The following is a 27529-nucleotide window of genomic DNA, read 5'->3' as shown; positions in this document are numbered from 1 at the left end:
ATTATAATTCTAATTTAAGTTTATTTAATGAACTGAACATTAAACTCAAACTGAATTTAAAACATTTCCTTTGAGTTAAACATTATTAAACTGAACTACTTTTAGATCCACATGATTTAAAAGTGTTTTAAAGTGAAACCAAAGTTTTTATCTTCTGTCTGATTTATTTCACATGTTAAAAGATTTAAATCTAAATCAATCAGATTAATGTTTGTAAACTCTGCTGAGTTCAGGATGTTAAAGTTATATTAAACAAGTTTAAAAATATATTTGAATAAAATGAAGATTTCAAACAGGAACTTGTATTTTTAATTTCAGTGTCTTTAAAACAGCTTTTAGACTTATCTCAGTTTTTTTTTCTCTTTAATTTGACTACTTAAATTTTAAATATATATATATATGAACGAATCCACATAATTCACAAAGAATATACTAATAGACTAAAAAATAATCTCAGCTCAAGTCCATTAAGTAGCTGTTCTGGAGCTTTGGGTTTTAGTGTGCAGGGTTGATCCTGTTTCCCTGCAGGACTTCCTGCTGGGGGAGAGCTTGACCTGCAGAGCCCCGCCCCCCCGCTGCAGGACTCCTCCGTCCCGAAGGGGGCGCCGCCGGGCGATGACCTGGACCTCAGTTTTCTACCCGATGAGCTCGGCGGGCAGGACGGGCGGGCAGGGCCAACGCCGGTATGACATCACTGATGAGGTGGCGAGGTGTGTGTGATGTCAGGGGGACGGAGCTCACCTGTATGATGTCATCATGTTTGGTTTCAGGTGAAGCAGCAGTGGAGCGGACTCTGAATGAGTCTCAGGACAGCGGCATCGGTCTGGACTACAGCTCCCAGAATCCCACAGCAGAGACGGCTGAGCCCACGCAGGGGTCCGGGTCGGGGCCCCGCCTCCTTCTACCCCATGACCCCAATGACCCCCATGACCCCCATGACCCCTGTGACGGAGAGGTCAGGAATCATCCCACAGCTGCAGTACGTCATAATAATAATGATTCCTGCATGAACGCAGCTCTGGCTCATACTAATATCTAAAGTAATACACATTATTTACACTGGTTGAGTCCCGGCCAGGCGACCTTTCTGCATGTCACCCCCCCACCCCCTCCTGTCATTTACTGTCTCTCTACTGTCAAAGAAAGCATCTTATGTTCACATAATCACATGCAGGTGCATCTCATTAAGTGTCCGATCTCCTGACTGGAGGCTGAGCCCAGACTCTCTGGAGGAAACTCATTTCAGCCCGCTTGTATCCGCAATCTTTTTATTTATTTATTTTTCTAGATTTTGTCGGCATAGACGCCTTTATTTATCAGTAGACCGACAGGAAACATGGGAGAGAGAGAGGGGGGGGGGGTGGGACATGCAGCAAAGGACCTCCGACCGGATTCGAACCGGGGTCGGCTGCGTAGACGGCATCCGCAATCTTATTCATTCTTTACTACCCAAAGCTGGTGAGCATAGGTGAGGGTTGGGACGTAGACCGACTGCACCCATCCACCTGCATCACTGTGAACAAGACCCCCAGATACTTATACTCCTCCGCTCGGGTCCACTGTTCCACGGTCAGGACTGAATCCGCATTGTTCCTCCTGAATCAAAGGTCCGACAATAGTTGGAACCGATAGTTGGAGCCTCCGGTCCCCCTTTTTAAAAATGGGGACCACCATCCCGGTCGGCCAGTCCATGGGTACTGACCTGCATGACAGCCCCAAGTGTCCTGAGCCTTCAGCACCCCACCCCACCCCCCCGATCATCCAGATCTGCCTCCTCCATAGAGGACATGTTGGCTGAGTTTAGGAGTCTGATAGTCCTTCTCCATGGTCTCACCAAACTCCTCCCAAGCCGTTGCCTTCTGAGTACCCATCTGCTGCTTCCAGAGACCCCAAAGGCCCCAAAGGCCTTCTTCAGCTTGACGGCCTTCGGTTGCCGCCCCAACAGGCACCGACTACTTTCAGGCCTCCACGACTGACGTCCTGAACATGGTCCACTCAGACTCCATGTTCTCACCCTCCCCAGGAATGCAGGAAGGTAGAAGACCTCACATACGGGGGCCTCCGCCAGACGTTCCCAGTTCACCCTCACTACTGGTTTAGGCTTCCCAGGTCTGTCCGGCAGCTCGCCCCCCACCTGATCCACCTCAGCACCAGCTGGTGATCAGTTGACAGCTGTGTGTGTGTGTGTGTGTGTGTGTGTGTGTGTGTGTGTGTGTGTGTGTGTGTGTGTGTGTGTGTGTGTGTGTGTGTGTGTGTGTGTGTGTGTGTGTGTGTGTGTCCGTGTGTGTGTGTGTCCGTGTGTGTGTGTGTCCGTGTGTGTGTGTGTCCGTGTGTGTGTGTGTGTGTGTGTGTGTGTGTGTGTGTGTGTGTGTAGGAACATCGTCTCCACAGTGAACCTCGGCTGTCCTCTGGATCTGAAGTTTATCGCCCTTCAAGCAAGAAATGCTGAGTACAACCCGAAGGTACCGAAACCTGCTTCCTCCTGTTTCTCACAGCTGAAGCTGAAGTTGTTATTATCTATTCAGCTCTTGTGAATGTATATTCGGTTAGTTGTTGTTTATACTCGCCATGACAACATGAGTTTAATTTCAGTTTCTCAGAAAGTGAAACTAAACTTCAGGAAACTTTGACTGTAATAATAATAAACGTTGGTCAGCTGATTGATGTTCATATTGATTATTGAATGAATCAGAAGTGATTGATTGATTGATTGATTGATTGATTGATTAACGAGCAGATGTCGGTCTGGTTTTGTGTCTCAGCGTTTCGCGGCCGTCATCATGAGGATCCGTGAGCCAAGAACCACCGCGCTGATCTTCAGCTCGGGGAAGATGGTCTGTACCGGAGCCAAGAGGTCTGTAACCCCCTCCCCCCACCTGTGTGTGTGTGTTAAACCCCCCCTCACCTGTGTGTGTGTGTGTGTGCGCAGTGAGGAGCAGTCTCGGCTGGCAGCCAGGAAGTACGCCCGTGTAGTGCAGAAGCTCGGCTTCCCCGCTCGTTTCCTGGACTTTAAGATCCAGAACATGGTGGCGAGCTGTGACGTTTGCTTCCCCATCAGACTGGAGGGACTGGTCCTCACCCACCAGCAGTTCAGCAGGTACCAGTCCTCACCCACCAGCAGTTCAGCAGGTACCAGTCCTCACACACCAGTTCAGCAGGTACCAGTCCTCACACACCAGTTCAGCAGGTACCAGTCCTCACACACCAGTTCAGCAGGTACCAGTCCTCACACACCAGCAGTTCAGCAGGTACCAGTCCTCACACACCAGTTCAGCAGGTACCAGTCCTCACACACCAGCAGTTCAGCAGGTACCAGTCCTCACACACCAGTTCAGCAGGTACCAGTCCTCACACACCAGTTCAGCAGGTACCAGTCCTCACACACCAGCAGTTCAGCAGGTACCAGTCCTCACACACCAGGGGCCTCATGTACAGAGACGTCCGTGGAACGCACAGGGTTATTAACATGAGTACTCTGCACAGAGACAATCAGGGGCTTGTTAGAAAGATCTGAAGCTGTAGTTTAACCAATTGCATTTGTGCATCACATATGATCTGATTCTGTACATTGATTGAATGAAAATGTTTCCTGTTGACATACAAACTCATCATGTGATGGCGCTTTATTAGCAATGTGTGTGCAGTCGATAGCTCCGATTACATTAGAACAACCGGCTCTCGCTGCAAATTGTGATTTAATGTTCAGCTGCGTTGTTTATGGGAATATAGACGTGGCTGACATGCGGATAACTCCGTCCCACACGGCTGGCACGGCTCGGGCTCAGGTCGACTGGCTCAGACCCGATCGGTCGGCCGGCTCCCTCCTGAATGCCCCGTTGCTAGGAACCCCGGTGAGGTCACTGGTCAGCACCTGTATGGATACAGGCAGCGCATGGCTCCTCACTGTGTCGCGCTCCAACGCCGGCCGCAGCTCCAGACATCCCCTCTGTCTCTGAACACACGCTCTCTTCGTATTGCACCATTTACAATGTCTTCTAATTCTAAAATATCAACTTATTTTCCACAGTTATGAGCCGGAGCTGTTTCCTGGACTCATCTACAGGATGGTGAAGCCTCGCATCGTCCTGCTCATCTTTGTGTCGGGAAAAGTCGTTCTGACCGGTGATTAACCTTCCTGTCGTCTGTTTTGACTGTTCCTTCTTTCCTCCCTTCCTTCCTTCTTTCCTCCCTTCCTTCCTTCCTTCCGTCTGTCCTTCCTCCCTCCCTCCTTCCTTATTTCCTCCCTCCCTTCCTTCCTTCCTTCCTTCCTTCCTTCCTTCCTTCCTTCCTTCCTTCCTTCCTTTCCTTCCTCCCTTCCCTCTTTTCTTTCCTCCCTTCCTTCCTCCCTCTTTTCCTTCCTTCTTCCTCCCTTCCTTCCTCCCTTCTTCCTTCCTCCCTCCCTCCCTCCCTCCCTCCCTCCCTCCCTCCCTCCCTCCCTCCCTTCCTCCCTCCTTTCCTTCCTTCTTCCTCCCTTCCTTCCTCCCTCCTTTCCTTCCTTCTTCCTTCCTCCCTTCCTTCCTCCTTTCCTTCCTTCCTTCTTCCTTCATTCTTCCTTCCTTCATCCCTCCCTTCCTTCCTTCCTTCCTCCCTCCTTTCCTTCCTTCTTCCTTCCTTCCTTCCTTCTTCCTTCCTTCCTTCTTCCCTTCTCCATCCTTCCTTCCTTGACTTGAGGACAACAGGAGGGTTAAAGATGAAGATCAGTTATAAAATAAACATCTCATAGTTGTGAAATGATGATGATGATGATGATGATGATGATGATGATGATGATGATGATGATGATGATGTCATTTCTCAGGTTATTTAATCGTGTTTATATTCCAGGAGCTAAAGAGCGAGCGGAGATCTACGAAGCGTTTGAGAACATTTATCCGATCCTGAGAGGCTTCAGGAAGCAGTGACCAGCCGCACAAAGCACTTCCTGTTTATTTGTACATGATGTAAATATGTTTTAGTTTGTTTCACAGCAGTCGAGACGGGAAATAAACGACATCGCTGAGCAGAAAACAGATTTTATGTTTGTTTGTTGGATTAATATCAAAGATTTAAACATCGACTCATATATAATACTACATCACTATAATACTGCAGTACTTTTACTGTAATACTGCATACTACATCATCATAATACTGCAGTACTTTTACTGTAATACTGCATACTACATCATCATAATACTGCAGTACTTTTACTGTAATACTGCATACTACATCACTATAATACTGCAGTACTTTTACTGTAATACTGCATACTACATCACTATAATACTGCAGTACTTTTACTGTAATACTGCATACTACATCACTATAATACTGCAGTACTTTTACTGTAATACTGCATACTACATCACTATAATACTGCAGTACTTTTACTGTAATACTGCATACTACATCACTATAATACTGCAGTACTTTTACTGTAATACTGCATACTACATCACTATAATACTGCAGTACTTTTACTGTAATACTGCATACTACATCACTCATAATACTGCAGTACTTTTACTGTAATACTGCATACTACATCACTATAATACTGCAGTACTTTAACTGTAATACTGCATACTACATCATCATAATACTGCAGTACTTTTACTGTAATACTGCATACTACATCATCATAATACTGCAGTACTTTTACTGTAATACTGCATACTACATCACTATAATACTGCAGTACTTTTACTGTAATACTGCATACTACATCACTATAATACTGCAGTACTTTTACTGTAATACTGCATACTACATCACTATAATACTGCAGTACTTTTACTGTAATACTGCATACTACATCACTATAATACTGCAGTACTTTTACTGTAATACTGCATACTACATCACTATAATACTGCAGTACTTTTACTGTAATACTGCATACTACATCACTATAATACTGCAGTACTTTTACTGTAATACTGCATACTACATCACTCATAATACTGCAGTACTTTTACTGTAATACTGCATACTACATCACTCATAATACTGCAGTACTTTTACTGTAATACTGCATACTACATCACTATAATACTGCAGTACTTTTACTGTAATACTGCAGTACTTTACTGTAATACTGCATACTACATCGCTCATAATACTGCAGTACTTTACTGTAATACTGCATACTACATCACTATAATACTGCAGTACTTTTACTGTAATACTGCATACTACATCACTCATAATACTGCAGTACTTTTACTGTAATACTGCAGTACTTTACTGTAATACTGCAGTACTTTTACTGTAATACTGCATACTACATCACTATAATACTGCAGTACTTTTACTGTAATAGAGTATTTGTACATTAGTGTATTAGTAGTTTTACTGCAGTAAAGTATCAGAGTACTTCTTCCAGTACTGTTAGTAGTAATAATATGAAGCCTGCTGAATGTTTTTAGTTCAGAGTCACTTTGAGTTTGTTTCTGATCTATAAACTAGTTTATCTTTATATGACGCAACACCTGGCACATGCTTATTTCCTGGTTGCAACAGTTTTTATCTTTGACCTTCATACTTTTCTCTCTCAGCAGTGACTGTGAGGTTTTGTCCGTGTGAAGCTTGGGTAAGTCACAGTTTTCAGTTATTTGACAGTAAAAAGTGTAAAAAGCAGAAAGTGAAGCAGCTGTTAGTGTTGAGAGGAGCTCAGTTAACAGCTGACTCTCATTAGTTCAGGATGAGTGGAAATCAACTCTGATCCAGAACAGACTCAGACGGACTTTTTCTCTCAGTCCGCCATTTTGTTAATTAGGTCTTTCTATAATATTCTCTAAACTATAATCAGGGTGTGAAGTTACTTTAAAGTGTTATTATTAGTTTTTTATTATTATTTTGACGTCCGTCCCACAGATAACAACAATGAGGACATACGTAGAGGCTAAAACATCCAATATTTAATTTTTAACTGTGGTTTTAAAACAATATGTGTGTTTAAATAATGAAACAAAGTTTCTGATCATTTATCAATGTTTATAAAACTACTTTAATAGAAGAGTGTCCTGAATGATTTGTGATTTTCCACGGCATCAGTGTAATTCTCATATAGTGCTATATATATATATATATATAGTACTTGATATAATATATATATATATATATATATATATATATATATATATATATATATATCAAGTTAGTGTTTTTTAGCATATAACTTAGCACATAGCACAGAAGTCTAGAAGTTACTATTGATACTGTCCATCACACAACAAGCTGAGAGAAGCTCAACAGTAATATTATTTCTAAAAGTTACTCAGGAGAACTTTAACCAGAAGCAACCCGAGGCATCCACTGATAAAGGAATTATTGCATCTTTGGCCAATAATACTGTAATAAACTAAACAATCATGCACAGGAAGATTACGATGTTACACAGGAGATATCAGTAAAGAAGGAGGGTATAATATAGTAGCCCTATATATATATATATATATATATATAGGGCTACTATATTATACTGGAAGTATCATGCAATTGACTGATGACTTATTTTGAAAAATGTTCAAATATAACGGGGGAATGCCCCCCCCTGCGCTGTGCTCAGTGTGTGAGAGGGGGCGTGGCCAGCGGCTAGAGCGGCAACAGCAAATGTGTGCTTCTTTTACCGATATATTTATCTATATCTTTTACATTTCTTATCCAAACAACGTCAAACTTGGTACTGCACTTAATCGTGCCCATAATAATAACAGACAGACGTTCCTGTCATTTATAGATAGATGTGGTGTTTTCAGTCCATCATGGCAGCAGCACTATGGCACCATCTAGTGGCGGTTATTAAAAACACACCAGAGTTTCATCTCTTGTGCTTCTGAACCAAAGAGTGTCTCTGCAGTGGAGACAGATAGCAGATTAAACTCAAGTGTTTCACTCCTGTTATATTTAGTTTTCTGATTCACCATCTAGTTAAAAATCTGTCTGATCAACAAAAGAACCATAAATAACTTCTGCATTGTTTTATATTAGTTGTGAGTTGTTGAGAGTTTTTAAAGTTCTGGTTCACCTGTTGTAGCATGAGTGACGTCAGTCAAAATCCCGGCAAAACCACTACAGCTATTGTGCTGGAGACAGAGACAGCACCCGCTGCAGCGTGTGTGTGTGTGTGTGTGTGTGTGTGTGTGTGTGTGTGTGTGTGTGTGTGTGTTGTGTATGCTGACTGTGCTGTTCCTATAGAATAAACACCCTGATCCTGATTCCTAGTGTGATTGGTGTTCTTGGGCCTGTGAGCAACCATCTTACAGCTGCTACAACTGCATACTACATACTACATCACTCATAATACTGCAGTACTTTTACTGTAATAGGATTTTTATGATATTTTACTGATATTTTTTCCACCACTGTACAACAAAGTCTGTACATGAATCACAAACTAACAACATAATAAACCTTCACCTGGTCAGAGAGCCTGTTTTCTTTAAAAACAGCCAATCCGGACTGTGTATCAACCCTCTTCTTCCCTCTACAGTCCACAGAGAGACTTTGACAGTAAAATAATAACAATGTTAAATTAACACTTGTCCTGTTTTCCTCCTGCTAGCTGTCTGCTGACTCAGTGCAAAAGCTGACACTCATTTTCTTGCCAGTGTGTTAATGTCTGTACTACATTGCTGCTGCTTTCTATTTGATTTTGTGTATATTACAATTCAAATGATTAGTATTAACATTAAATGTATTACTTTTTAATATCTGGAAGACCTTTTGAGTTCCACTTTAACTTCACTTTTGGACAACCTTCAATCCCTGCTGCTCAGTCAGTTGTATTGTTTTATAGTTCTCTCCATATCATTATGTACTTTGATCACCAGATTAAATTCGTAAAGTTGACCTGGCTTTGTGATTGTTACCATAGAGACAGCACTAATTTAATAATAAAGCGATGTGAATAGGGGGCAAAGTCGCCTGGGTTCTGCCTGAATAACAGAGAGTTTTTCTCTTTTCCTTCAGACTTGTTGTAACATTTTCACTGGGTCACTTTGAATTGTAACTGCTCTCAAGTTTGTGTTTTTAGCATATAACTTTAGCACATAGTACAGAAGTCTAGAAGTTACTATTGATACTGTCCATCACACAACAAGCCTGAGAGAAGCTCAACAGTAATATTATTTTTAAAAAGTTACTCAGGAGAACTTTAACCCAGAAGCAACCCGAGGCATCCACTGATAAAGGAATTATTGCATCTTTGGCCAATAATACTGTAATAAACTAAACAATCATGCACAGGAAGATTACGATGTTACACAGGAGATATCCAGTAAAGAAGGAGGGTGTGTGTGTGTGTGGGGGGGGGGGGGGGGGGGGGGGGGGGGGGGGGGGGGGGGGGGGGGGGGGGGGGGGGGTCAGTCAGATTATTATGTATAAATGTAAAGTGGCACACTGACACAGGTGTTTGTCTTATATTTATATTTCTGTCTACTACAGGAGTTGACACGCTTGTACACTTCCACGAAAATAGAAAAACCCACAATTTTCTCTAAAATAACTCGACACTGACAAAAGTAATCAGCATCCGTCATTGTTTATTCCACTTTTAATAAAAATCAGACATTGCTTTGATTTTTGATTCAATAAAATATTTTAAATATTAAAGCAAATTAAACTGGCATGGACAAAAATGATGGGACCTTTAATGTAATATTTTGTTGCACAGCCTTTAGAGGCAATCACTGCAAACAGGTGATTTCTGTACCTGTCAAAGAGACTTCTGCACCTGTGTGCAGGTAGTTTGATTCTTCCTGAGCAAACTGCTCCAGCTGTCTCAGGTTTGAAGGGTGCATGTTTCTGCTCGTTCCATACATGTTCCATAGGATTTAGATCAGTGCTCATTGAAGGCCATTTCACAATAATCTAATGGTTTGTTCTTAGCTTCTTTTAAGATTTTTATTTAAGGGGCTTTTTTGCTTTTATTTAGTCTGTAACTTGGCAGACAGCCCAACAGGTAACAGGGGGGAAGAGAGAGGGAATGACCTGCAGCATTGATCCCTGGCAGCGATCTCTAACCACTCGACCACCAGGGCGCTCCATTTTTTAGCTGTTCTTGGTGATTTTAACTGTGTTTTGGGTCATTGTCCTGTTGGAGACCGATGACCAGCTATTGAAATGGAGCTTTCTGACACTGGACAGTACATTTTCATTGAATCCAAAAACATAACCATCATGGCAGCAGCACTATGGCACCATCTAGTGGCGGTTATTAAAAATTATTATTTGAAACACTTTCATATTTTACATCATTTGTCGTGATTATCATGTACGGATGAAAATTCCTGAGTGTCGGGTTTGATATGAGTAACATGATTTCAATTTTTCTTGAAATGTTTATTCCAGTGTTTAAAAGACTTTGATCAAATTTATGATCATATTATTAAAAAGTGAATTCTCAATCAGTCAGGAGTCAGATCCAACATGGAGGATGTTTCCAACACTTTGCTGTATCGCTGCTGTCTGATTTCTGATCCATTTTATTTGTGAGCACAAACACAACATCTCATTAATATCAGCAGCATCTTCTCTCTCTGTGTTTCCTCCACAGCTGAAGCTCCAAAGTCTCTGTGACTGGATGTGAACTGAGCAGCTGAACATCTTCCATGTTGTAGTGAGTGAGTGCAGCTCTCCCAGCAGCTGTTTCTCTGCTATGGATCAGTGTGAGGACAGAGAGGAGGGAGTCCCTCCCTCTAAAAGCTCTCTGTGTGGGGAACATGACAGCCAGACCAAAGCTCAGAGGTGAGATGAGGATCTCTAACTGTCCATCACTGTTCTCCACTCACATCACTCCACCATCATTATTCACACTGACTGTCACATCTGACTCTCAACTACTGAAAAATAAGTCACAACTAGAAAACTCCAGGGTAATGTTGAGTGCCACGGGGCTGTTGCCAGGACGAGTACACGATTTATTTCCAGTGTTCAAAAGTCACCCTGATCATATTCTGGTTTCAAGTATTAAGTACATCTTACTAGTCAGTATCAAGTGTAATGTACTTTATTCTCAACTTAACATCCCTGAAAATATTAAGTAAATGTTAATCATATTTAAGCTTAAACAATATTTATTTAAACTAATTAATTAAAGTCTACTTCATTTTTTCACAGACAGGAACATCACTGTTATGAAATGATTAAGTAAATCTTATCATTAAGAGAGTAGATTTTATTATAGTTTTTTATGACTGGAAATCTGCTTGGAAATTGACTGGAAATATTCCAGTATTTCAATTCCAATATTCCAGTTAATCATATTTAAGCATAAATAATATTTATTTAAACTAATTAAAGTCCCTGTAAAGTAAGAATAAGAATGTTTATGAGTTTGACATACCACAGAAAAGTGTGTTGTTAACCACCCTGCCGAATTTGAATGATTAAAAAAATCGCTAAATATGTGAAATTAGGCTTCAAAGTTGTGTAAAAATCAGCCTCTGGTCTCTGCTCCCAAATGCTGTGGCCGTTCCCGCCGAGTTCGCTGAAGCCCCGCCCCCTACAGAGTGTCACCTGTCAATTAAAGTCACCACCTCTACCAGAAACATAGACGCTATTGCTGAGAGCTAGCTCGGTTAACTGACAAAATAGACAGACAGGAATCAGCCAATCACAAAAAGTAGGTCAGTTTCCGCCCAGCAACAGGTTGCTAAGGGCAGCTAAGGTTCTACGGTTGCTACGGCGATTTGAGAATCTGCTTGGAAAAAATTCTCAAAACGCCCCAGAATGTGGCTTCTGACAAGGTCCCAAACAATTGCAAACTGTGAGAAAACCGTAACTCCTGTCCAAAAACCAAAAACACTGTGAGAGACACAGAAGCCGGCAGATTCTGACAGTGTTTATTTTATTCAGATATTCCTTTAAATGAGCGTGTAAGCTCAGTGTGAAAACAAAGTGAGAGTCTTTTGAAAAAAAAAGACGATTACATTAGGGTCAATGGGGAGCGAGACAGGTATTGCCGCCGGTCTCGGCCCCCCCGTTTAAATTTTGTGCAGACCCCGCCTGTCAACGTCACATTTTATGAATCCCAACACCTATGTCTACATTTTTACCAAACATTATTTGTCTCCTTTTCACGGTTTGGCCGTGAGCTCGAGTTAAAAATAAAAATAAAGTTTATTTTTTATTGCCTCTCACACTCAAGCTAACTGACGCTTCCACTCTAACTTTGAAGAAAAAGTGATTTCCACTCCTCGTTTGACTGCTCATAGTTTGAAAAGTTTACATGTTATATAAAAACAGTTTGGTGTTTTGGAGAGAACACAAGTTTTCCTCCGTTTTAAAATTTGAATCACATTTCTATGTGCAGGTATGAAAGAGCTAGGTGACTCTGAAAAAAGGTGACATTTTGTGGTTTAAAAAAAAAAAATTCTCATTAATTTTCAATGGAGAATTCTCTCGGTATTTTGGGAATAACTTTGGGAAAAATTGGAATTTCAACATTCCAAATAATAGCACCTCTTTCCCGATCGAGCCGCACGTTTTGATGTATATATTGTTGGGGTTTTCTGAAAGCTGTGGAAGGAGTTACGCGGCGAAATTTGGCGGAGGAATACTAATAAGAATACGGAAGATTAATAGATGCCTTGGGGCAGTATTACTGCAGCGAGAGTGCCTCGGAGCTTAGCACCCGTGGCACTGATAACTCAGAATTAAGTAGTAGTAGTAGTTTTATTGTCATTATATTGAGGGTCAGACAACAATATAACGACATTTAGATAGCACTACCTGAGACATAAGAACATTTAAGACAATTAAAAACAACTTAAGACATAAATACAACAATAACAATGTATAAGAGCAACAAAGTGCAATATGCAATATAAAAAGGTGTAAACACAGCAAACAGTAGCAGTTCTTGTTGTAACATTAGGCCACAATCAGTGAGTGTTTGTGGGTGAGTGGGATGAGGGGATCAGGCCATGTTCATTAGTTTAACAGCTTGGGGGAAGAAGCTACTAACTACTAACTTTGTGAGTTAACAAAGAGCTCAACCACTGATTAGTCAACTAATCAACTAAGATGAGACAGCATCTTTCATCAGATGACATTTTGATGAACAGGAGAACGTTTCTCATCCACTGTCTTCTTACTGATTTTCATTCTGCTTCTAAAACTTCAGCTGCTGACAGTCTGCTCAACATTCATCTTTTTAAACTCTTTGATTTGTTGTTTGTTTGTATCAGGATGCAGCAGCAGAGAGCAGACTCTCCTGAACCCAGCTGTGTGTCCATGAAGAGTGACCGGTCTATGGATCATCCTTTTAACTTTAAAGATGGACAACCTGCTGATGGAAGGTAAGAATGTAATAATGGTCTGTTGGCTGTTTGGGCTGAATAAACCTCCTGTGTTATGTGGGGCGGAGCAGGTGAACCAGGTTCAGACACCACTGACAGGTTCAATGGAAACAGCTTTAATGCTGAAAAACCAACAGACAGGTTTACAGACCATAAAGGGAAGGCAATCTGAATCAGGTGAAAACCAGCAGGAACAGTTAACAAAAGGAAAAAGAACAGACAGGAACAGGAATTAGCTGATGAGGGAATTACAGACTGCTAACAGGTGAGCAGGTGGATGTGGAACTGAAAGCAGTCAGAGGTGGGACCACTCTGGAGGTTGATACAGATGCTCAGGGCTGACATTTAACTGGTCAATCCTTAATTTCTTTGGTTTTAACTCCATGCTTTTATATATGTTTTATTTGTATCAGGATGCAGCAGCAGAGAGCAGACTCTCCTGAACCCAGCTGTGTGTCCATGAAGAGTGACAACTCTATGGGTCGTCTGCCTCCTTTGTTTAAAGATGGACAACCTGCTGATGGAAGGTAAGAATTTAAAAGTGAAGTTTAGTATTTGACTCTCCTGAGAAGAGGAATCAATATATAGTTTCATCAGTGACATCACAGTGTTCACCTGTACAACAGTCACATGTCAAAGAGTTTAGTGATGTAAGACACCAACATGGTCAAAGGCTGTCTGTCATGTTTGACTTCACCTCGGCTGGTGTTGATAAGCTCCGCCCATGGCTCTGCCTCCAAGCTGCGATTGGACAGCTGATTATTGTTCAGTTTGACAGAAACATCTTCATCTCAGGGCTGACATTTAACTGGTCAATCCTTAATTTCATTGGCTTTAACTCCATGCTTTTATCTGTTGTATTAGTATCAGGATGCAGCAGCAGAGAGCAGACTCTCCTGAACCCAGCTGTGTGTCCATGAAGAGTGACGACTCTATGGGTCGTCTTCCTCCTTTGTTTAAAGATGGACAACCTGCTGATGGAAGGTAAAAATTTAACATCCAGTAATCAGAGCAGCATTTACAGGAGTTCATTTAGTCATCATGACAGAACATCTTTAATAAGCTGAGTGCAGATTTGAGTCATTAAATGTCCTTAAACGTGATGTTTTCTCCACAGAGTTCAGCAGCAGAGCTCAGAGGTTCCCAGTGATCAGTCTGCACAGCAGCATCAAACACAGCTGGACTCCATATTTATGGTGTGTACATGTACAAACACACCTTTTACTATTAACTCCATCAACCACAGATGAAATACTAAAGTAGCATTCGGGTCCTAACAGTGTCCATGCTGCTCTGTTTAGACCAGCAGGCCTTCAGACTGACACATGAATCACATGTTGTGTTCAACCAGTTTAAATGAAATGTTCACTTTATCTTTCTGTTCCAGCTGCTGGAGGAGAACATCGTCACTTTTGTGAAGAACGAGCTGAAGAGAGTCCAGAGGGATCTGAGTCCAGATGACCCAGAATGCTTAGAGAGTCAGAGTGAGGATGAAGAGGAGTTGGATGGTGAGGAGGAAGAGCAGAGGAGGAGCAGCAGAGAGGCTTTTCTGAAGATCACACTGCACTTCCTGAGGAGAATGAAGCAGGAGGAGCTGGCTGAGCTTCTGCAGAGCAGTAAGAAGATTTTAGCAGATTTAACATGATGGAGAGGAAATGGAGGCAACATGGGAGAGATTTATATTTCAAACTCTGCTGTTAATATGCTGCACACATCTGCATCAGATCAGAGGCTGTTTGTCCTCCACTGATGAGCTGAATAAAACTGATGGAGGAGGAAAAACTACACAGACACACTTACATGTTCACATTTCTAGACATTCTGTAGGATCCACTCACTGATTTCACTTGTTGTTTGTTCATTCAGGAGCTCGTGCTGCAAAGTGTCGACGTAAACTCAAGTCTAACCTGCAGAAGAAGTTCCAGTGTCTGTTTGAGGGGATCGCTAAAGCAGGAAACCCAACCCTTCTGAATCAGATCTACACACCGCTCTACATCACAGAGGGAGGGACTGCAGAGGTCAATGATGAACATGAGATCAGACAGATTGAAACAGCATCCAGGAAACCAGTCAGACCAGAAACAACAATCAGACAAGAAGACATCTTTAAAGCCTCACCTGGAAGAGATGAACCAATCAGAACAGTGATGACAAAGGGAGTGGCTGGCATTGGGAAAACAGTCTTAACACAGAAGTTCAGTCTGGACTGGGCTGAAGACAAAGCCAACCAGGACATACACTTCACATTTCCATTCACTTTCAGACAGCTGAATGTGCTGAAAGAGAAAAAGTACAGCTTGGTGGAACTAGTTCATCACTTTTTTACTGAAACCAAAGAAGCAGGAATCTGCAGGTTTGAAGAGTTCCAGGTTGTGTTCATCTTTGACGGTCTGGATGAGTGTCGACTTCCTCTGGACTTCCTCAACAATAAGAACCTGACTGATGTTACAGAGTCCACCTCAGTGGATGTGCTGCTGACAAACCTCATCAGGGGGAAACTGCTTCCCTCTGCTCGCCTCTGGATAACCACACGACCTGCAGCAGCCAATCAGATCCCTCCTGAGTGTGTCGGCATGGTGACAGAGATCAGAGGGTTCACTGACCCACAGAAGGAGGAGTACTTCAGGAAGAGATTCAGAGATGAGGAGCAGGCCAGCACCATCATCTCCCACATCAAGACATCACGAAGCCTCCACATCATGTGCCACATCCCAGTCTTCTGCTGGATCACTGCTACAGTTCTGGAGGATGTGTTGAAAAGCAGAGAGGGAGGAGAGCTGCCCAAGACCCTGACTGAGATGTACATCCACTTCCTGGTGGCTCAGTCCAAACTGAAGAACATCAAGTATGAAGGAGGAGCTGAGACCGATCCACACTGGAGTCCAGAGAGCAGGAAGATGATTGAGTCTCTGGGAAAACTGGCTTTTGAGCAGCTGCAGAAAGGCAACCTGATCTTCTATGAATCAGACCTGACAGAGTGTGGCATCGATATCAGAGCAGCCTCAGTGTACTCAGGAGTGTTCACACAGGTCTTTAAAGAGGAGAGAGGGCTGTACCAGGACAAGGTGTTCTGCTTCGTCCATCTGAGCCTTCAGGAGTTTCTGGCTGCTCTTCATGTCCATCTGACATTCATCAAGTCTGGAGTCAATCTGCTGGCAACATCCTGGTGGTCTAAACTGATTACCCCATGGTGGTCTAAACTATTTCAAGACAATCCTGAACCAACGCATCTCTACCAGAGAGCTGTGGACGAGGCCTTAAAGAGTCCAAATGGACACCTGGACTTGTTCCTCCGCTTCCTCCTGGGTCTCTCACTGCAGACCAATCAGACTCTCCTACGAGGTCTGCTGACACAGACAGGAAGTAGCTCACAGACCAATCAGAAAACAGTTGAGCACATCAAGAAGAAAATCAGTGAGAATGTGTCTGCAGAGAGAAGCATCAATCTGTTCCACTGTCTGAATGAACTGAATGATCGTTCTCTAGTGGAGGAGATCCAACAGTACCTGAGATCAGGAAGTCTCTCCACAGATAAACTGTCTCCTGCTCAGTGGTCAGCTCTGGTCTTCATGTTACTGTCATCAGATAAAGATCTGGACGTGTTTGACCTGAAGGAATACTCTGCTTCAGAGGAGGCTCTTCTGAGGCTGCTGCCAGTGGTCAAAGTCTCCAACAAAGCTCTGTAGGTGCACACAGAACTATCCAGATTCATGTAGTTTCATCTTTGCTCAATTTTTATTTACAATTGTTTTTCTTTTATTCTGCTGATTCTTCTCCAGGTTGACTGTCTGTAATCTCTCAGAGAGAAGCTGTGCAGCTCTGTCCTCAGTTCTCAGCTCCCAGTCCTCTAGTCTGAGAGATCTGGACCTGAGTAACAACGACCTGCAGGATTCAGGAGTGAAGCAGCTTTCTGCTGGACTAGAGAGTCCACACTGTGGACTTGAAACTCTCAGGTAATTTTTATGATTATGTTTATTAAGTCACATTTTGTTTTCTCCATTTTCTAGTTTACCTGAAGAGTTCTTATACTAAAAATATTTAGTGTCCTGTCTGAGCCGATGTGTTGTGATATCAAGTATACAGTAAGTAAAATTCCTTTAACACCAACATTTGAGTCATTTAATCCTCAATGAAGAGTCAATGTGCATACCGTAACGTAAAACATCAGTCAATTTTTATTAAATCTTGTTTTTGTTTTTAGAAATGTTGTCGAACAATATTCAACTTTAAAGGAATTTCTTTTGCCAAAGTAAAATAGAATAGCATCACTTTAAACTCTGAGCTTCAGAGAAATTTGTTGTACTTTCACTGCAAATCAAATAAAGCTCTGAACTGATCTTTACTCTGTTGTTGCAGCCTCCAGCAGGAACATGTGCTTTCTCTCCTTCTACTAACCTAAAATGTATCTGCATGACACCAACATACAGCAGGGGGCGCTGAGTGTGAACATAAAGGCCTGAAGGACCAAATCCTGTTTATTGAGTTGAGAATGTTTTGAAGCTCATTAGATGAACTGTTGTGTGTGTTCAGTCTGTCAGCATGTCTGATCACAGAGGAAGGCTGTGCTTCTCTGGCCTCAGCTCTGAGCTCCAACCCCTCCCATCTGAGAGAGCTGGACCTGAGCTACAATCATCCAGGAGACTCAGGAGAGAAGCTTCTGTCTGCTGGACTGGAGGATCCACACTGGAGACTGGACACTCTCAGGTATGGATAGACAGGTGGACACTCTCAGGTATGGACAGACAGGTGGACACTCTCAGGTAGAGACAGAAATGTGGACAATCTCAGGTATGGACAGACAGGTGGACACTCTCAGGTATGGACAGACAGGTGGACACTCTCAGGTATGGACAGAAAGGTGGACACTCTCAGGTATGGACAGACAGGTGGACACTCTCAGGTAGAGACAGACAGGTGGACACTCTCAGGTATGGACAGATAGGTGGACACTCTCAGGTATGGACAGACAGGTGGACACTCTCAGGTATGGACAGACAGATGGACACTCTCAGGTATGGACAGACAGGTGGACACTCTCAGGTAGAGACAGACAGGTGGACACTCTCAGGTATGGACAGATAGGTGGACACTCTCAGGTATGGACAGACAGGCGGACACTCTCAGGTATGGACAGACAGATGGACACTCTCAGGTATGGACAGATAGGTGGACACTCTCAGGTATGGACAGACAGGTGGACTCTCTCAGGTATGGACAGACAGGAGGACACTCTCAGGTATGGACAGACAGGTGGACACTCTCAGGTATGGACAGATAGGTGGACACTCTCAGGTATGGACAGACAGGTGGACTCTCTCAGGTATGGACAGACAGGAGGACACTCTCAGGTATGGACAGACAGGTGGACACTCTCAGGTATGGACAGACAGATGGACACTCTCAGGTAGAGACAGACAGGTGGACACTCTCAGGTATGGACAGATAGGTGGACACTCAGGTATGGACAGACAGATGGACACTCTCAGGTATGGACAGATAGGTGGACACTCTCAGGTATGGACAGACAGGTGGACTCTCTCAGGTATGGACAGACAGGAGGACACTCTCAGGTATGGACAGACAGGTGGACAGTCTCAGGTATGGACAGATGGACACTCTCAGGTATGGACAGATGGACAGACACTCTGACTATCTGAGGATATGAGCAGGGGTGTAGCACCAAATTCTGGGCCCCCATACAAAAGCCTCCTGAAGGGCCCCCCACCCTATACCCAACCCCGCCGCCCCCCAAACACACACACTGTAGTCTACCCTTAAGTTGTTTTACTGTGGTTTGTGAATTGTGTTGTTTTCAGTTTGATCTCACAGTATTGGAGATCGCAAGGCTTATTAATGACCCCCAAAGTAAACTATAACACAACTGTTATAATTTACTTCCTAGGTTACTTCAAAAAATTGCTAAGGCTACTTTACAATAATACAACCACACAAGACTCACCAGTCAGTCAGATTTTACTTCCAAAAGAAATGTAAACAGGTTTCCATAATGCCACACATGGCTTAACATTGCTGTGATGTGATGATGTTAAACTCTGGATCCTTAATAAACAATAAACAGCAAAACATTTCTACATCCAAAGACAAAACATGACTCAATAGTCATTATGACTTCCACTCAAGTCTGCAGTAGAGGAGAATGGAGTAGCTCATCCACTTTCTGCCACTGTTTCTGAAAGAGACTTTTGATTGAAAAGGTAAGATTTAGATTTGCTAATGGGTAATGGACATTTGCTGTATTATGTGCTAGGTTACTTATGCCATTAACTAGATTTTTAATCTATTATCAGCATCAATATCATCAATAATAACTGCTAAGCATGTTTTAAAATGAGTAGGCTGCTGCAATAGTCCCAAATAGCATTTTATAATAACTGTTATAAGTCTATTTAACCTTCACCTAAGAGGGCTATTGATTTTGGTGAGCTTCGTTGTCTCCCCCCCCCCCTTCAGCAGATTGGGATGCGATCTCACGCCAAACTTGGGAGAGCTGTTTAAAACCTGGTATTTCATCTATCATAATGGGCTTTAACATTTGGGCTGAACTAACCTTTCCTTGAAAAAAACGTAAGCATCTGGTTGCCTAGTCTTTGCTTCTTTCCTTCTCCTCTCTCTCCTTTCTCTTCTGGCAGCCTGATTTACTCTTTGAGAGAGACATGTTGCTGCATAGAGCACTGTGTAGGAATGAGTCCCTTAACAACCGTTAGCGACAGTGTTGGGAAAGTTCACTTTCTACATGAACTAGTTCAGTTCATAGTTCACACATTTTAAAATGAACTAGTTCAGTTCATAGTTCATAATTCCAAATTATGAACTAAGTTCACAGCTCCAAAAAATGAACTAGTTCAGTTCTTTTTTTCAATACGTTGCGAACTATACTCTTTTAAAACTGTTGCCACAGCCAGCAATTATTTCATTAGTTTAACACTGAAAAAGCCGGTGGGCAGAGTTTGCACATAAACGTTAGATTGTTCCCTTCCTTGTCGATTTTCTCATAAAAATCGCTGAGATAATTATATGAGACCTCCTTATGTCCACATGCTGTTGTCGCTTCCATGCTGCTTCCATGCTGTTTTTTGTTTTGTTTTGTTTTGATGACGCATGGAGCAGTGCGACACTGGCTGCCTTTGCCTATGGTTGCCAGATAGCTCTACTCAACTGTGGCGCTCTCGGACTTTTTAGGCATAATCTGGCACAGACAAAGAAGTACACGCAACGGTTGGGCAACACTTATTGAACGAAATTTAAAAAGAGTGAACGTGACGTTCACGGACACCAGAATGAACGCGTTCATAGTATCGTTCATCAGGCAGAAATACCGTTCGTTCGTTCAAGTTCACCAAAATTATGAACGAGTTCATGAACTTTCGTTCAATGAACGCGTTCATGCACAACACTGGTTAGCGAGTCCTACCAGGCGGAATGAACCATTTTGCATTTTTGCGAGGGGGTGCAGGTAGTCTCAGACAGTCTTAATTTGATTAAAGCACCTTATTATTGAACTTTCATAGCAACTTTGATTTTATTTAAATATTTATGACGTTGTTTTTTATAACTGATATATTTAAACAAAAGCCCAGGGCCCCCCCGTGCTTGGGGCCCTGGTACACCATTCCAATTTCTCCCCCCACTTCGACGCCCGTGGATATGAGTGAAGGTGTATGAAGCTGATTGTGTCTTTGTCTCTTCCTCCAGGATGGACCATGGTGGACTGCAGAGACTGAAACCTGGTCTGAGGAAGTGTGAGTGTGTTTTCAGTTTGATTCATGAGAACTTTGAGAAAAACTGGATGAAATATGTAAAAAAAAAGTGAAAAAAGTTCAAAATGATGGAAAATGTGTTTTGGCAGAAATGGGCGTGGCCTAAACTGACATTTATCTTGAACCAATGAATCCATGAAACAGAAATTTCCTTCTGTTCGTCACAGTTCAGGAGTTAAAAGAGAAATGTTTTATAAATGTCCACATGGGGGCGCTACCTGCTCCAAAATGTCCCTCATGTCTCTCCTGCAGATAAAGTTCATTCATTCATACTGACTTCAGCTGTTTGGAGCATTTGGACAAAAATGTGTTTGTAACAGACTTGATGTGCAAAGACCTTCACTTTACAACAAACTTGATGAAAAAACATGAATATTACTGAATATCACTGTCATGTTGACTGTTCATGTTCTAACTGAACTGTTAAAGGTTCACTTACTCTGTATGTCCAAAGCTTTCAGTCACATCTCATGGTCTTCCTCAGTGATGTCTCAGTTATTGGGACTTAGTAGGAGCAGGTTTGATTATCAGCAATAAGTAATAGTTATAATATAAAGATAATCATTAAAAATCAATAAAAACATGAATATGAATGAATAATTAGAAAATTCCAGGGTAATGTTGAGTGCCACGGGACTGCTGCCGGAATGAGTACACGATTTATTTCCAGTGTTCAAAAGTCACCCTGATCATATTCTGGTTTCAAGTATTAAGTACATCTTACTAGTCAGTATCAAGTGTAATGTACTTTATTCTCAACTTAACATCCCTGAAATATTAAGTAAATGTTCAGCATTTTTAAGTAAAATAATATTTATTTAAACTAATTAAAGTCCATGTAAAGTAAGAATAAATATGTGTTCTGAGTTTGACATACCACAGAAAAGTGTGTTGTTAACCACCCTGCCAAATGTGAATGATTAAAAAAAAATCGCTAAATATGTGAAATTAGGCTTCAAAGTTGTGTAAAAATCAGCCTCTGGTCTCTGCTCCCAAATGCTGTGGGCCTAGTTTGCTGAAGCCCCGCCCCCTACCGAGTGTCACCTGTCAATCAAAATCACCACCACTACCCTAAACATGGACACTATTGCTGAGAGCTAGCTCGGTTAACTGGCAAAATAGACAGACAGGAATTAGCCAATCACAAAGAAGTAGGTCAGTTTCTGCCCAGCAACAGGTTGCTAAGGGCAGCTAAGGCTCTACGGTTGCTACGGCGATGTAAGAATCTGCTTGAAAAAAATTCTCAAAATGCCCCAGAATTTGGCTTCTGACAAGGTCCCGAATAATTGCAAACTGTGAGAAACCTGTAACTCCTTTTTTTGTGATCAAATGTTTATTTAAAGAATACAAGTTACAACCAAGAAACATGACTCATTAATGACAATAGAGACAGTACAAAAATTGACTGTAACAACTAAATCAAAAATAATAATAATAGTGATAGTGTAACCTTGCACTTCAATAAGGTGCAAGAAAAACCAAAACAAATGTGCATAAAAATTATATAAAAAAATAGAAAGAAAAAAAAAAAAAAAAAAAAAGGAAAAGGAAAATGGGCACCACCCCCCACCCCCCACCCCAACAGCACACTCACAGCGGTACGCTCTCTAGCACCCTATGGAGTATAGATCTGACGTGACACACACGCACACAACCCATTCAGGAAAAACAAGGTTAGAGTCTCATTGAGCTTATCTTATAAGTTCTTTCAGTGCGTCAGCTGCTGCACGCCAGTTGTTTATGGAAGCCTCACTAGCGCCATTAATTCTAGCAGTTGACAGTTCTAGATAAATTACATCTAGGAAAGTAAGTGCCCAGTGTCTGATGGTGAGAGAATGGGGAGGTTTCCATCTTAAGGCTATCAACTTCTTGGCAGCTGTTAAGCCAGCTAGTACAGTGCGCATTTTAAGTTTAGTAATATTAACTTGTGACAGATCATTTAGCAAAAGGACAGGTATAGTCACTGGTATGGTCACTGATACTAATTCAGAAAGCTTGGCTGCCACCTTGGACCAGAACTGCGAAACCGGAGGGCAGTTCCACATCATATGCAAAAAAGTGCCAGAAGCCTTCATAGAACATAGGCTACACAAGAGAAACCTGTAACTCCTGTCCAAAAACTGAAAACACCGTGAGAGACACAGTAGCCGGCAGATTGTTTATTTTATTCAGATATTCCTTAAAATGAGTCGTAAGCTCAGTGCGAAGACAGAGTGAGATTCTTTTGAAAAAAAAAGACGATTACATTAAGGTCAATGGGGAGCGAGACAGGTATTGCCGCCGGTCTCGGCCCCCCCGTTTAAATTTTGTGCAGACCCCGCCTGTCAACGTAACATTTTATGAATCCCAACACCTATGTCAACATCTTTACCAAAAATTATTTGTCTCCTTTTCACGGTTTGGCCGTGAGCTCGAGTTAAAAATAAAAATTAAGTTTATTTTTTACTGCTTCTCACACTCAAGCTAACTGACGCTTCCACTCTAACTTTGAAGAAAAAGTGATTTCCACTCCTCGTTTGACTGCTCATAGTTCGAAAAGTTTACATGTTATGTAAAAACTGTTTGGTGTTTTGGAGAGAGCACAAGTTTTCCTCCGTTTTAAAGTTTGAATCACATTTCTACATGCAGGTATGAGAGAGCTAGGTGACTCCGAAAAAAGGTGAAATTTTGTGGTTTAAAAAAAAAATCCCATTCATTTTCAATGGAGAATTCTCTCGGTATTTTGGGAATAACTTTGAGAAAAATTGGAATTTCAACATTCCAAATAATAGCACCTCTTTCCCGATCGAGACGCATGTTTTGATGTTTATATTGTTGGGGTTTTCTCAAAGCTGTGGAAGGAGTTGGGCGGCGAAATTTGGTGGAAGAATAAGAATAAGAAGTATGAGCAAGATTAATAGATGCCCCGAGGCACTCCCTCTGCAGTATTAGTGCTGAATGAGTGCCTCGGAGCTTAGCACCCGTGGCACTAATTAAGTATGGCGAAGATTAATAGATGCCCCGAGGCACTCCCTCTGCAGCTTTACTCCTCAGAGATTAGCACCTGTGCCACTTATTAGGTGTTGCCACCCTGAGGTCCAAACAGTCATCAGAGGTATGAACAGTGACCTCATCAACAACCAATCACAGGAGACATCAGCATTATCAATTAGAGATCAATAATGTGTGTGTGTGTGTGTTGTACATTATACAAGAAACTGAGAGAAATGAAAACAATCTTAAAGATGAATCAACAATATTTCACAGCAACTTAAAAAATGTGACAATGACGTCACAATGTTTGTGAAAAGATGAGACGTCTTTAAAGCTTTTTTGTTTTTGGAGACTCTGCAGACAGAATCAGAGAAAGTCTGACGTTCAACATCAAATTAGCTTTTGTTTGGAAGAAAATTAAGAAATCTGAATTTGTGAATATGATGTTTGCATAAAAGACGCAGCAATTTCATTTCAGTGATTGTCAGTAAAGTTAAAGATAAACTGCAGCTGTATTGTGTCTCGTTCTCTCCAGCAGATGCCTGTGAACTGAAACTGGATCCAAACACAATGAACATACTCCTCACACTGTCTGATAACAACAGGAAGGTGACACGTGTGAAGAAGCATCAGTCATATCCTGATCATCCAGACAGATTTGACTTCTGGTGGCAGCTGCTGTGTAGTAATGATCTGACTGGTCGCTGTTACTGGGAGGTCGAGTGGAGTGGAGAGTTTGAAATAGCAGTGAGTTACAGAAGAATCAGCAGGAAAGGAAACAGTGCTAACTGTAGGTTTGGATGGAATGATCAGTCCTGGAGACTGGACTGCTCTGATGATGGTTACTCTGTATGGCACAATAACAGAGAAACACCCATCTCCTCCTCCTCCTCCTCCTCCTCCTCCTCCTCCTCCTCCTCCTCCTCCTCCTCTGTCTCTAACAGAGTAGCAGTGTATGTGGACTGTCCTGCTGGCACTCTGTCCTTCTACAGAGTCTCCTCTGACTCACTGATCCACCTCCACACCTTCAACACCACATTCACTGAACCTCTGTATGCTGGGTTTGGGCTCTGGTCTGGTTCAATGTCTCTGTTTCCTCTGTAGGAGGGAGAGTCTCTCTGTGTCCTCTGTAGGAGGGAGAGTCTCTCTGTGTCTCTGTAGGAGGGAGAGTCTCTCTGTTTCCTCTGTAGGAGGGAGAGTCTCTCTGTGTCTCTGTAGGAGGGAGAGTCTCTCTGTCTCTCTGTGTCTCTGTAGGAGGGAGAGTCTCTCTGTGTCTCAGACTCAAACACTCAGTTATTTTTCCTTCTACATGATTCATTGATTAGTCTCAGTTGACTCTGCTGTTGTTACTGTCAGGATCCAATGAGCAGCATGCAGCTCTATTCATGTTTGCATCTACTAACATCTGTCCAGCTGTGTTTTATCTGATCACCATCAATAAAATCTTTTAAAATACAACACATTGTTAGAGATGAAACCAGTTAAACCTTTTAGTCTTTTGATGGATTGGTCCATATCACCACGCATCATAAGTTCTACAACCTCTCTGTGGTGATGGCTCAGAATGTGTAAGGATGCACATAGGGCTGAAGTTTAGTTGTTTTGTTTGAAGACAACGTTTGTTTTTCTTTTTGGCTGAAGATCAGCTGCTATGTGTAAGGACGACATAGGACTGAGTGTGAACTTTCTATTTTTGCAGCAACATTTAATGAACTTGTCATATCTGAAATGTTAATTGTGTTGATTTGATATAAAACCTTTAATATTCTTTATATAAGTGTAATCTGGATGTGGGATGTATTTTGAGCTTCTGGTTTTCTCAAATGTGTCAATTAATCAAAGCGGTTATATCTCCTGTGTACATTATGAGTCTTAAGTTTTTATTTGTAGTTTACATCGATCAAGTATATTTTTAACATGCATTCCTACAATATTTTCAATGTAGCATCCATAAATGGACATAACATCTGTGGACTGCTTGAAATCTTGAAAATTTCAGGTGCATGCTGGGAAAAATAAAAACAGGGATTCTACTTATATGGGCATCAGGAGGAGCATGAGGCGCCCTCCTGAACCTGTGAACCAATCAACCTGTCAATCACCACATAGCCACGCCCTAATGCATACCCTGCTTTATCGTCACATATAAAATCAGGGAGGCCAAAATGTCCCAAATGAACATCATACTGCATTGAAGAAGGCTTTAAACTAGCGATTGAGACCATAAACACATTTTGAAAACGTTTACTGAGGTTAGAAATCAAGTGAGAAGTTGGTGAATTCTCCATTGACTTGTATAGAGACGGAAGTCCTTTTGACACCAAAACGGTCGCCCCCTGGTGGCCTTTTGATAGAATGCAGTTTTAAGTTACTTCCGCGTTGGCCTCATTTCAGAGGACTGGAACTCCCCGTCTGGTAGAGACGACGAAATTATCTAAATTATAGTTGTTGCTCTAAAAAAGGGCGGAAGAAATAAAGGGAGGAAAGAAGGAACAGTCAAAACAGACGGGGTCAATTTGATCCGGGAAGACGACAGGAAGGTTAACAAAGCACAGAGGGGGGACGATATGGTGTTGCAAAGGTTAATTCTGGTAGAAAGTTAAGGAACAAAGAGTAAGTGCAGTAATAAGAGCAGGATATCATACAGGCATAGTTTGGGAGTGCAGGAAATCGAGAACAGGTTTGGAAGCGAGTTATGAAAGGTGAGAGTGAGATAACATGCACGCCATGGGTGAGCTACAAACAGAAACATCTGTAACCAGGGAGGTGGTTTGGAATATGTAACTCTGCCTATAAAAGATGGATTTGGGCGTCTTGTCTCTTTTTCTGTGCAGAATAAACGACTCCTTTTCCAGAAGTCACTAAACTGTGATTTGTCATCTTTAGGCACGAACACGACATGGTAGAGATATACCTACAGAACTCTGCAACACTATAAAAAGCAGCGTGTAGTCGGCCTCACATTTCAGATGTCACAAATATTAACTGACCTGTTGCAACTTGTTTTTTCCCAAGTCAGTTTTGGCTGTTAATAACTTATCACCACAAGTTTTACACTTATTTTGGGAAATTATGTTAAATATGTGTCATTTAAATTAAATTATACATCATATTTGAGATACCCCCCCCCCTCCCCCCCCCCAGAAATTATGAATTATTTTAACTAAATATGTTGATGGATTATCACAAACTGGTGGAGAGAACGAGGTTGGTTGTCACATTCATCACATCTTGGTCTCAGAGAACATTTCTGGAGTAAACTGACACTGAGATGAGACGTTTAGTGGTTTTCATGTGAAAATGTATTAAATATATTTATATGATATATTTAAGCTCTTCAGGGTTTTTCTTCTAGGCTTTTACACAATGAGTTTGAAGGTGAAAGAGAATTAGTGGAAAGGAGGGCTGTCTTGAGTGTACAGGTGAAATCAATCAGGATAATCAGGAACCAACCAACCAATCAGTGAGGGGGAAAGGATAAAACAGGAAGTGAAG

The 27529-nt window shown here is 41.9% G+C and overlaps 3 protein-coding genes across 3 annotated transcripts in view; all 3 read left to right on the top strand.

Moving 5' to 3' along the window:
- Positions 1-4901, top strand: part of tbpl2 (TATA box binding protein like 2) — a 5132-nt gene extending 231 nt beyond the window's left edge. Inside the window, 8 exon segments of the mRNA XM_062440772.1 lie at positions 529-670; positions 772-879; positions 881-979; positions 2375-2462; positions 2763-2854; positions 2930-3097; positions 4028-4122; positions 4825-4901. Of these exon segments, the coding sequence (XP_062296756.1) occupies positions 529-670; positions 772-879; positions 881-979; positions 2375-2462; positions 2763-2854; positions 2930-3097; positions 4028-4122; positions 4825-4901 (869 nt within the window).
- Positions 4902-6501: 1600 nt separating this feature from the next.
- Positions 6502-25272, top strand: LOC134001032 (NLR family CARD domain-containing protein 3-like). The gene is made up of 10 exons (XM_062440571.1): positions 6502-6571; positions 10538-10728; positions 13173-13283; positions 14401-14479; positions 14671-14907; positions 15131-16965; positions 17063-17236; positions 17814-17987; positions 20997-21043; positions 24573-25272. Exons 2-10 carry the CDS (start codon positions 10640-10642, stop codon positions 25136-25138), a joined length of 3312 nt encoding a protein of 1103 aa, XP_062296555.1. The 5' UTR covers positions 6502-6571; positions 10538-10639; the 3' UTR covers positions 25139-25272.
- On the top strand, positions 18242-19712 carry LOC134001026 (uncharacterized). The gene is made up of 2 exons (XM_062440563.1): positions 18242-18631; positions 18770-19712. The coding sequence occupies exons 1-2, from the start codon at positions 18242-18244 to the stop codon at positions 18938-18940; spliced, it is 561 nt and encodes a 186-aa protein (XP_062296547.1). The 3' UTR covers positions 18941-19712.
- Positions 25273-27529: the final 2257 nt, after the last annotated feature.

This window comes from Scomber scombrus, chromosome 19 (assembly GCF_963691925.1).
Source record: "Scomber scombrus chromosome 19, fScoSco1.1, whole genome shotgun sequence".
Taxonomy (NCBI): Eukaryota; Metazoa; Chordata; class Actinopteri; order Scombriformes; family Scombridae; genus Scomber; species Scomber scombrus.
The sequence above is the reverse complement of the archived record's forward strand: the minus strand, read 5'-3'. Positions and strand labels throughout refer to the sequence as shown.

Coding starts and splice junctions, on each gene's coding strand:
- LOC134001032 (XM_062440571.1), top strand. CDS start 10,640: ATGGATCAGTGTGAGGACAGAGAGGAGGGAGTCCCTCCCTCTAAAAGC. Junction 17,237..17,813: donor TGTGGACTTGAAACTCTCAG/GTAATTTTTATG, acceptor GTGTGTGTTCAG/TCTGTCAGCATGTCTGATCA. Junction 21,044..24,572: donor GAAACCTGGTCTGAGGAAGT/GTGAGTGTGTTT, acceptor TCTCTCCAGCAG/ATGCCTGTGAACTGAAACTG.
- LOC134001026 (XM_062440563.1), top strand. CDS start 18,242: ATGGACAGACAGGTGGACACTCTCAGGTATGGACAGACAGATGGACAC. Junction 18,632..18,769: donor AGACAGGAGGACACTCTCAG/GTATGGACAGAC, acceptor GGACACTCTCAG/GTATGGACAGATAGGTGGAC.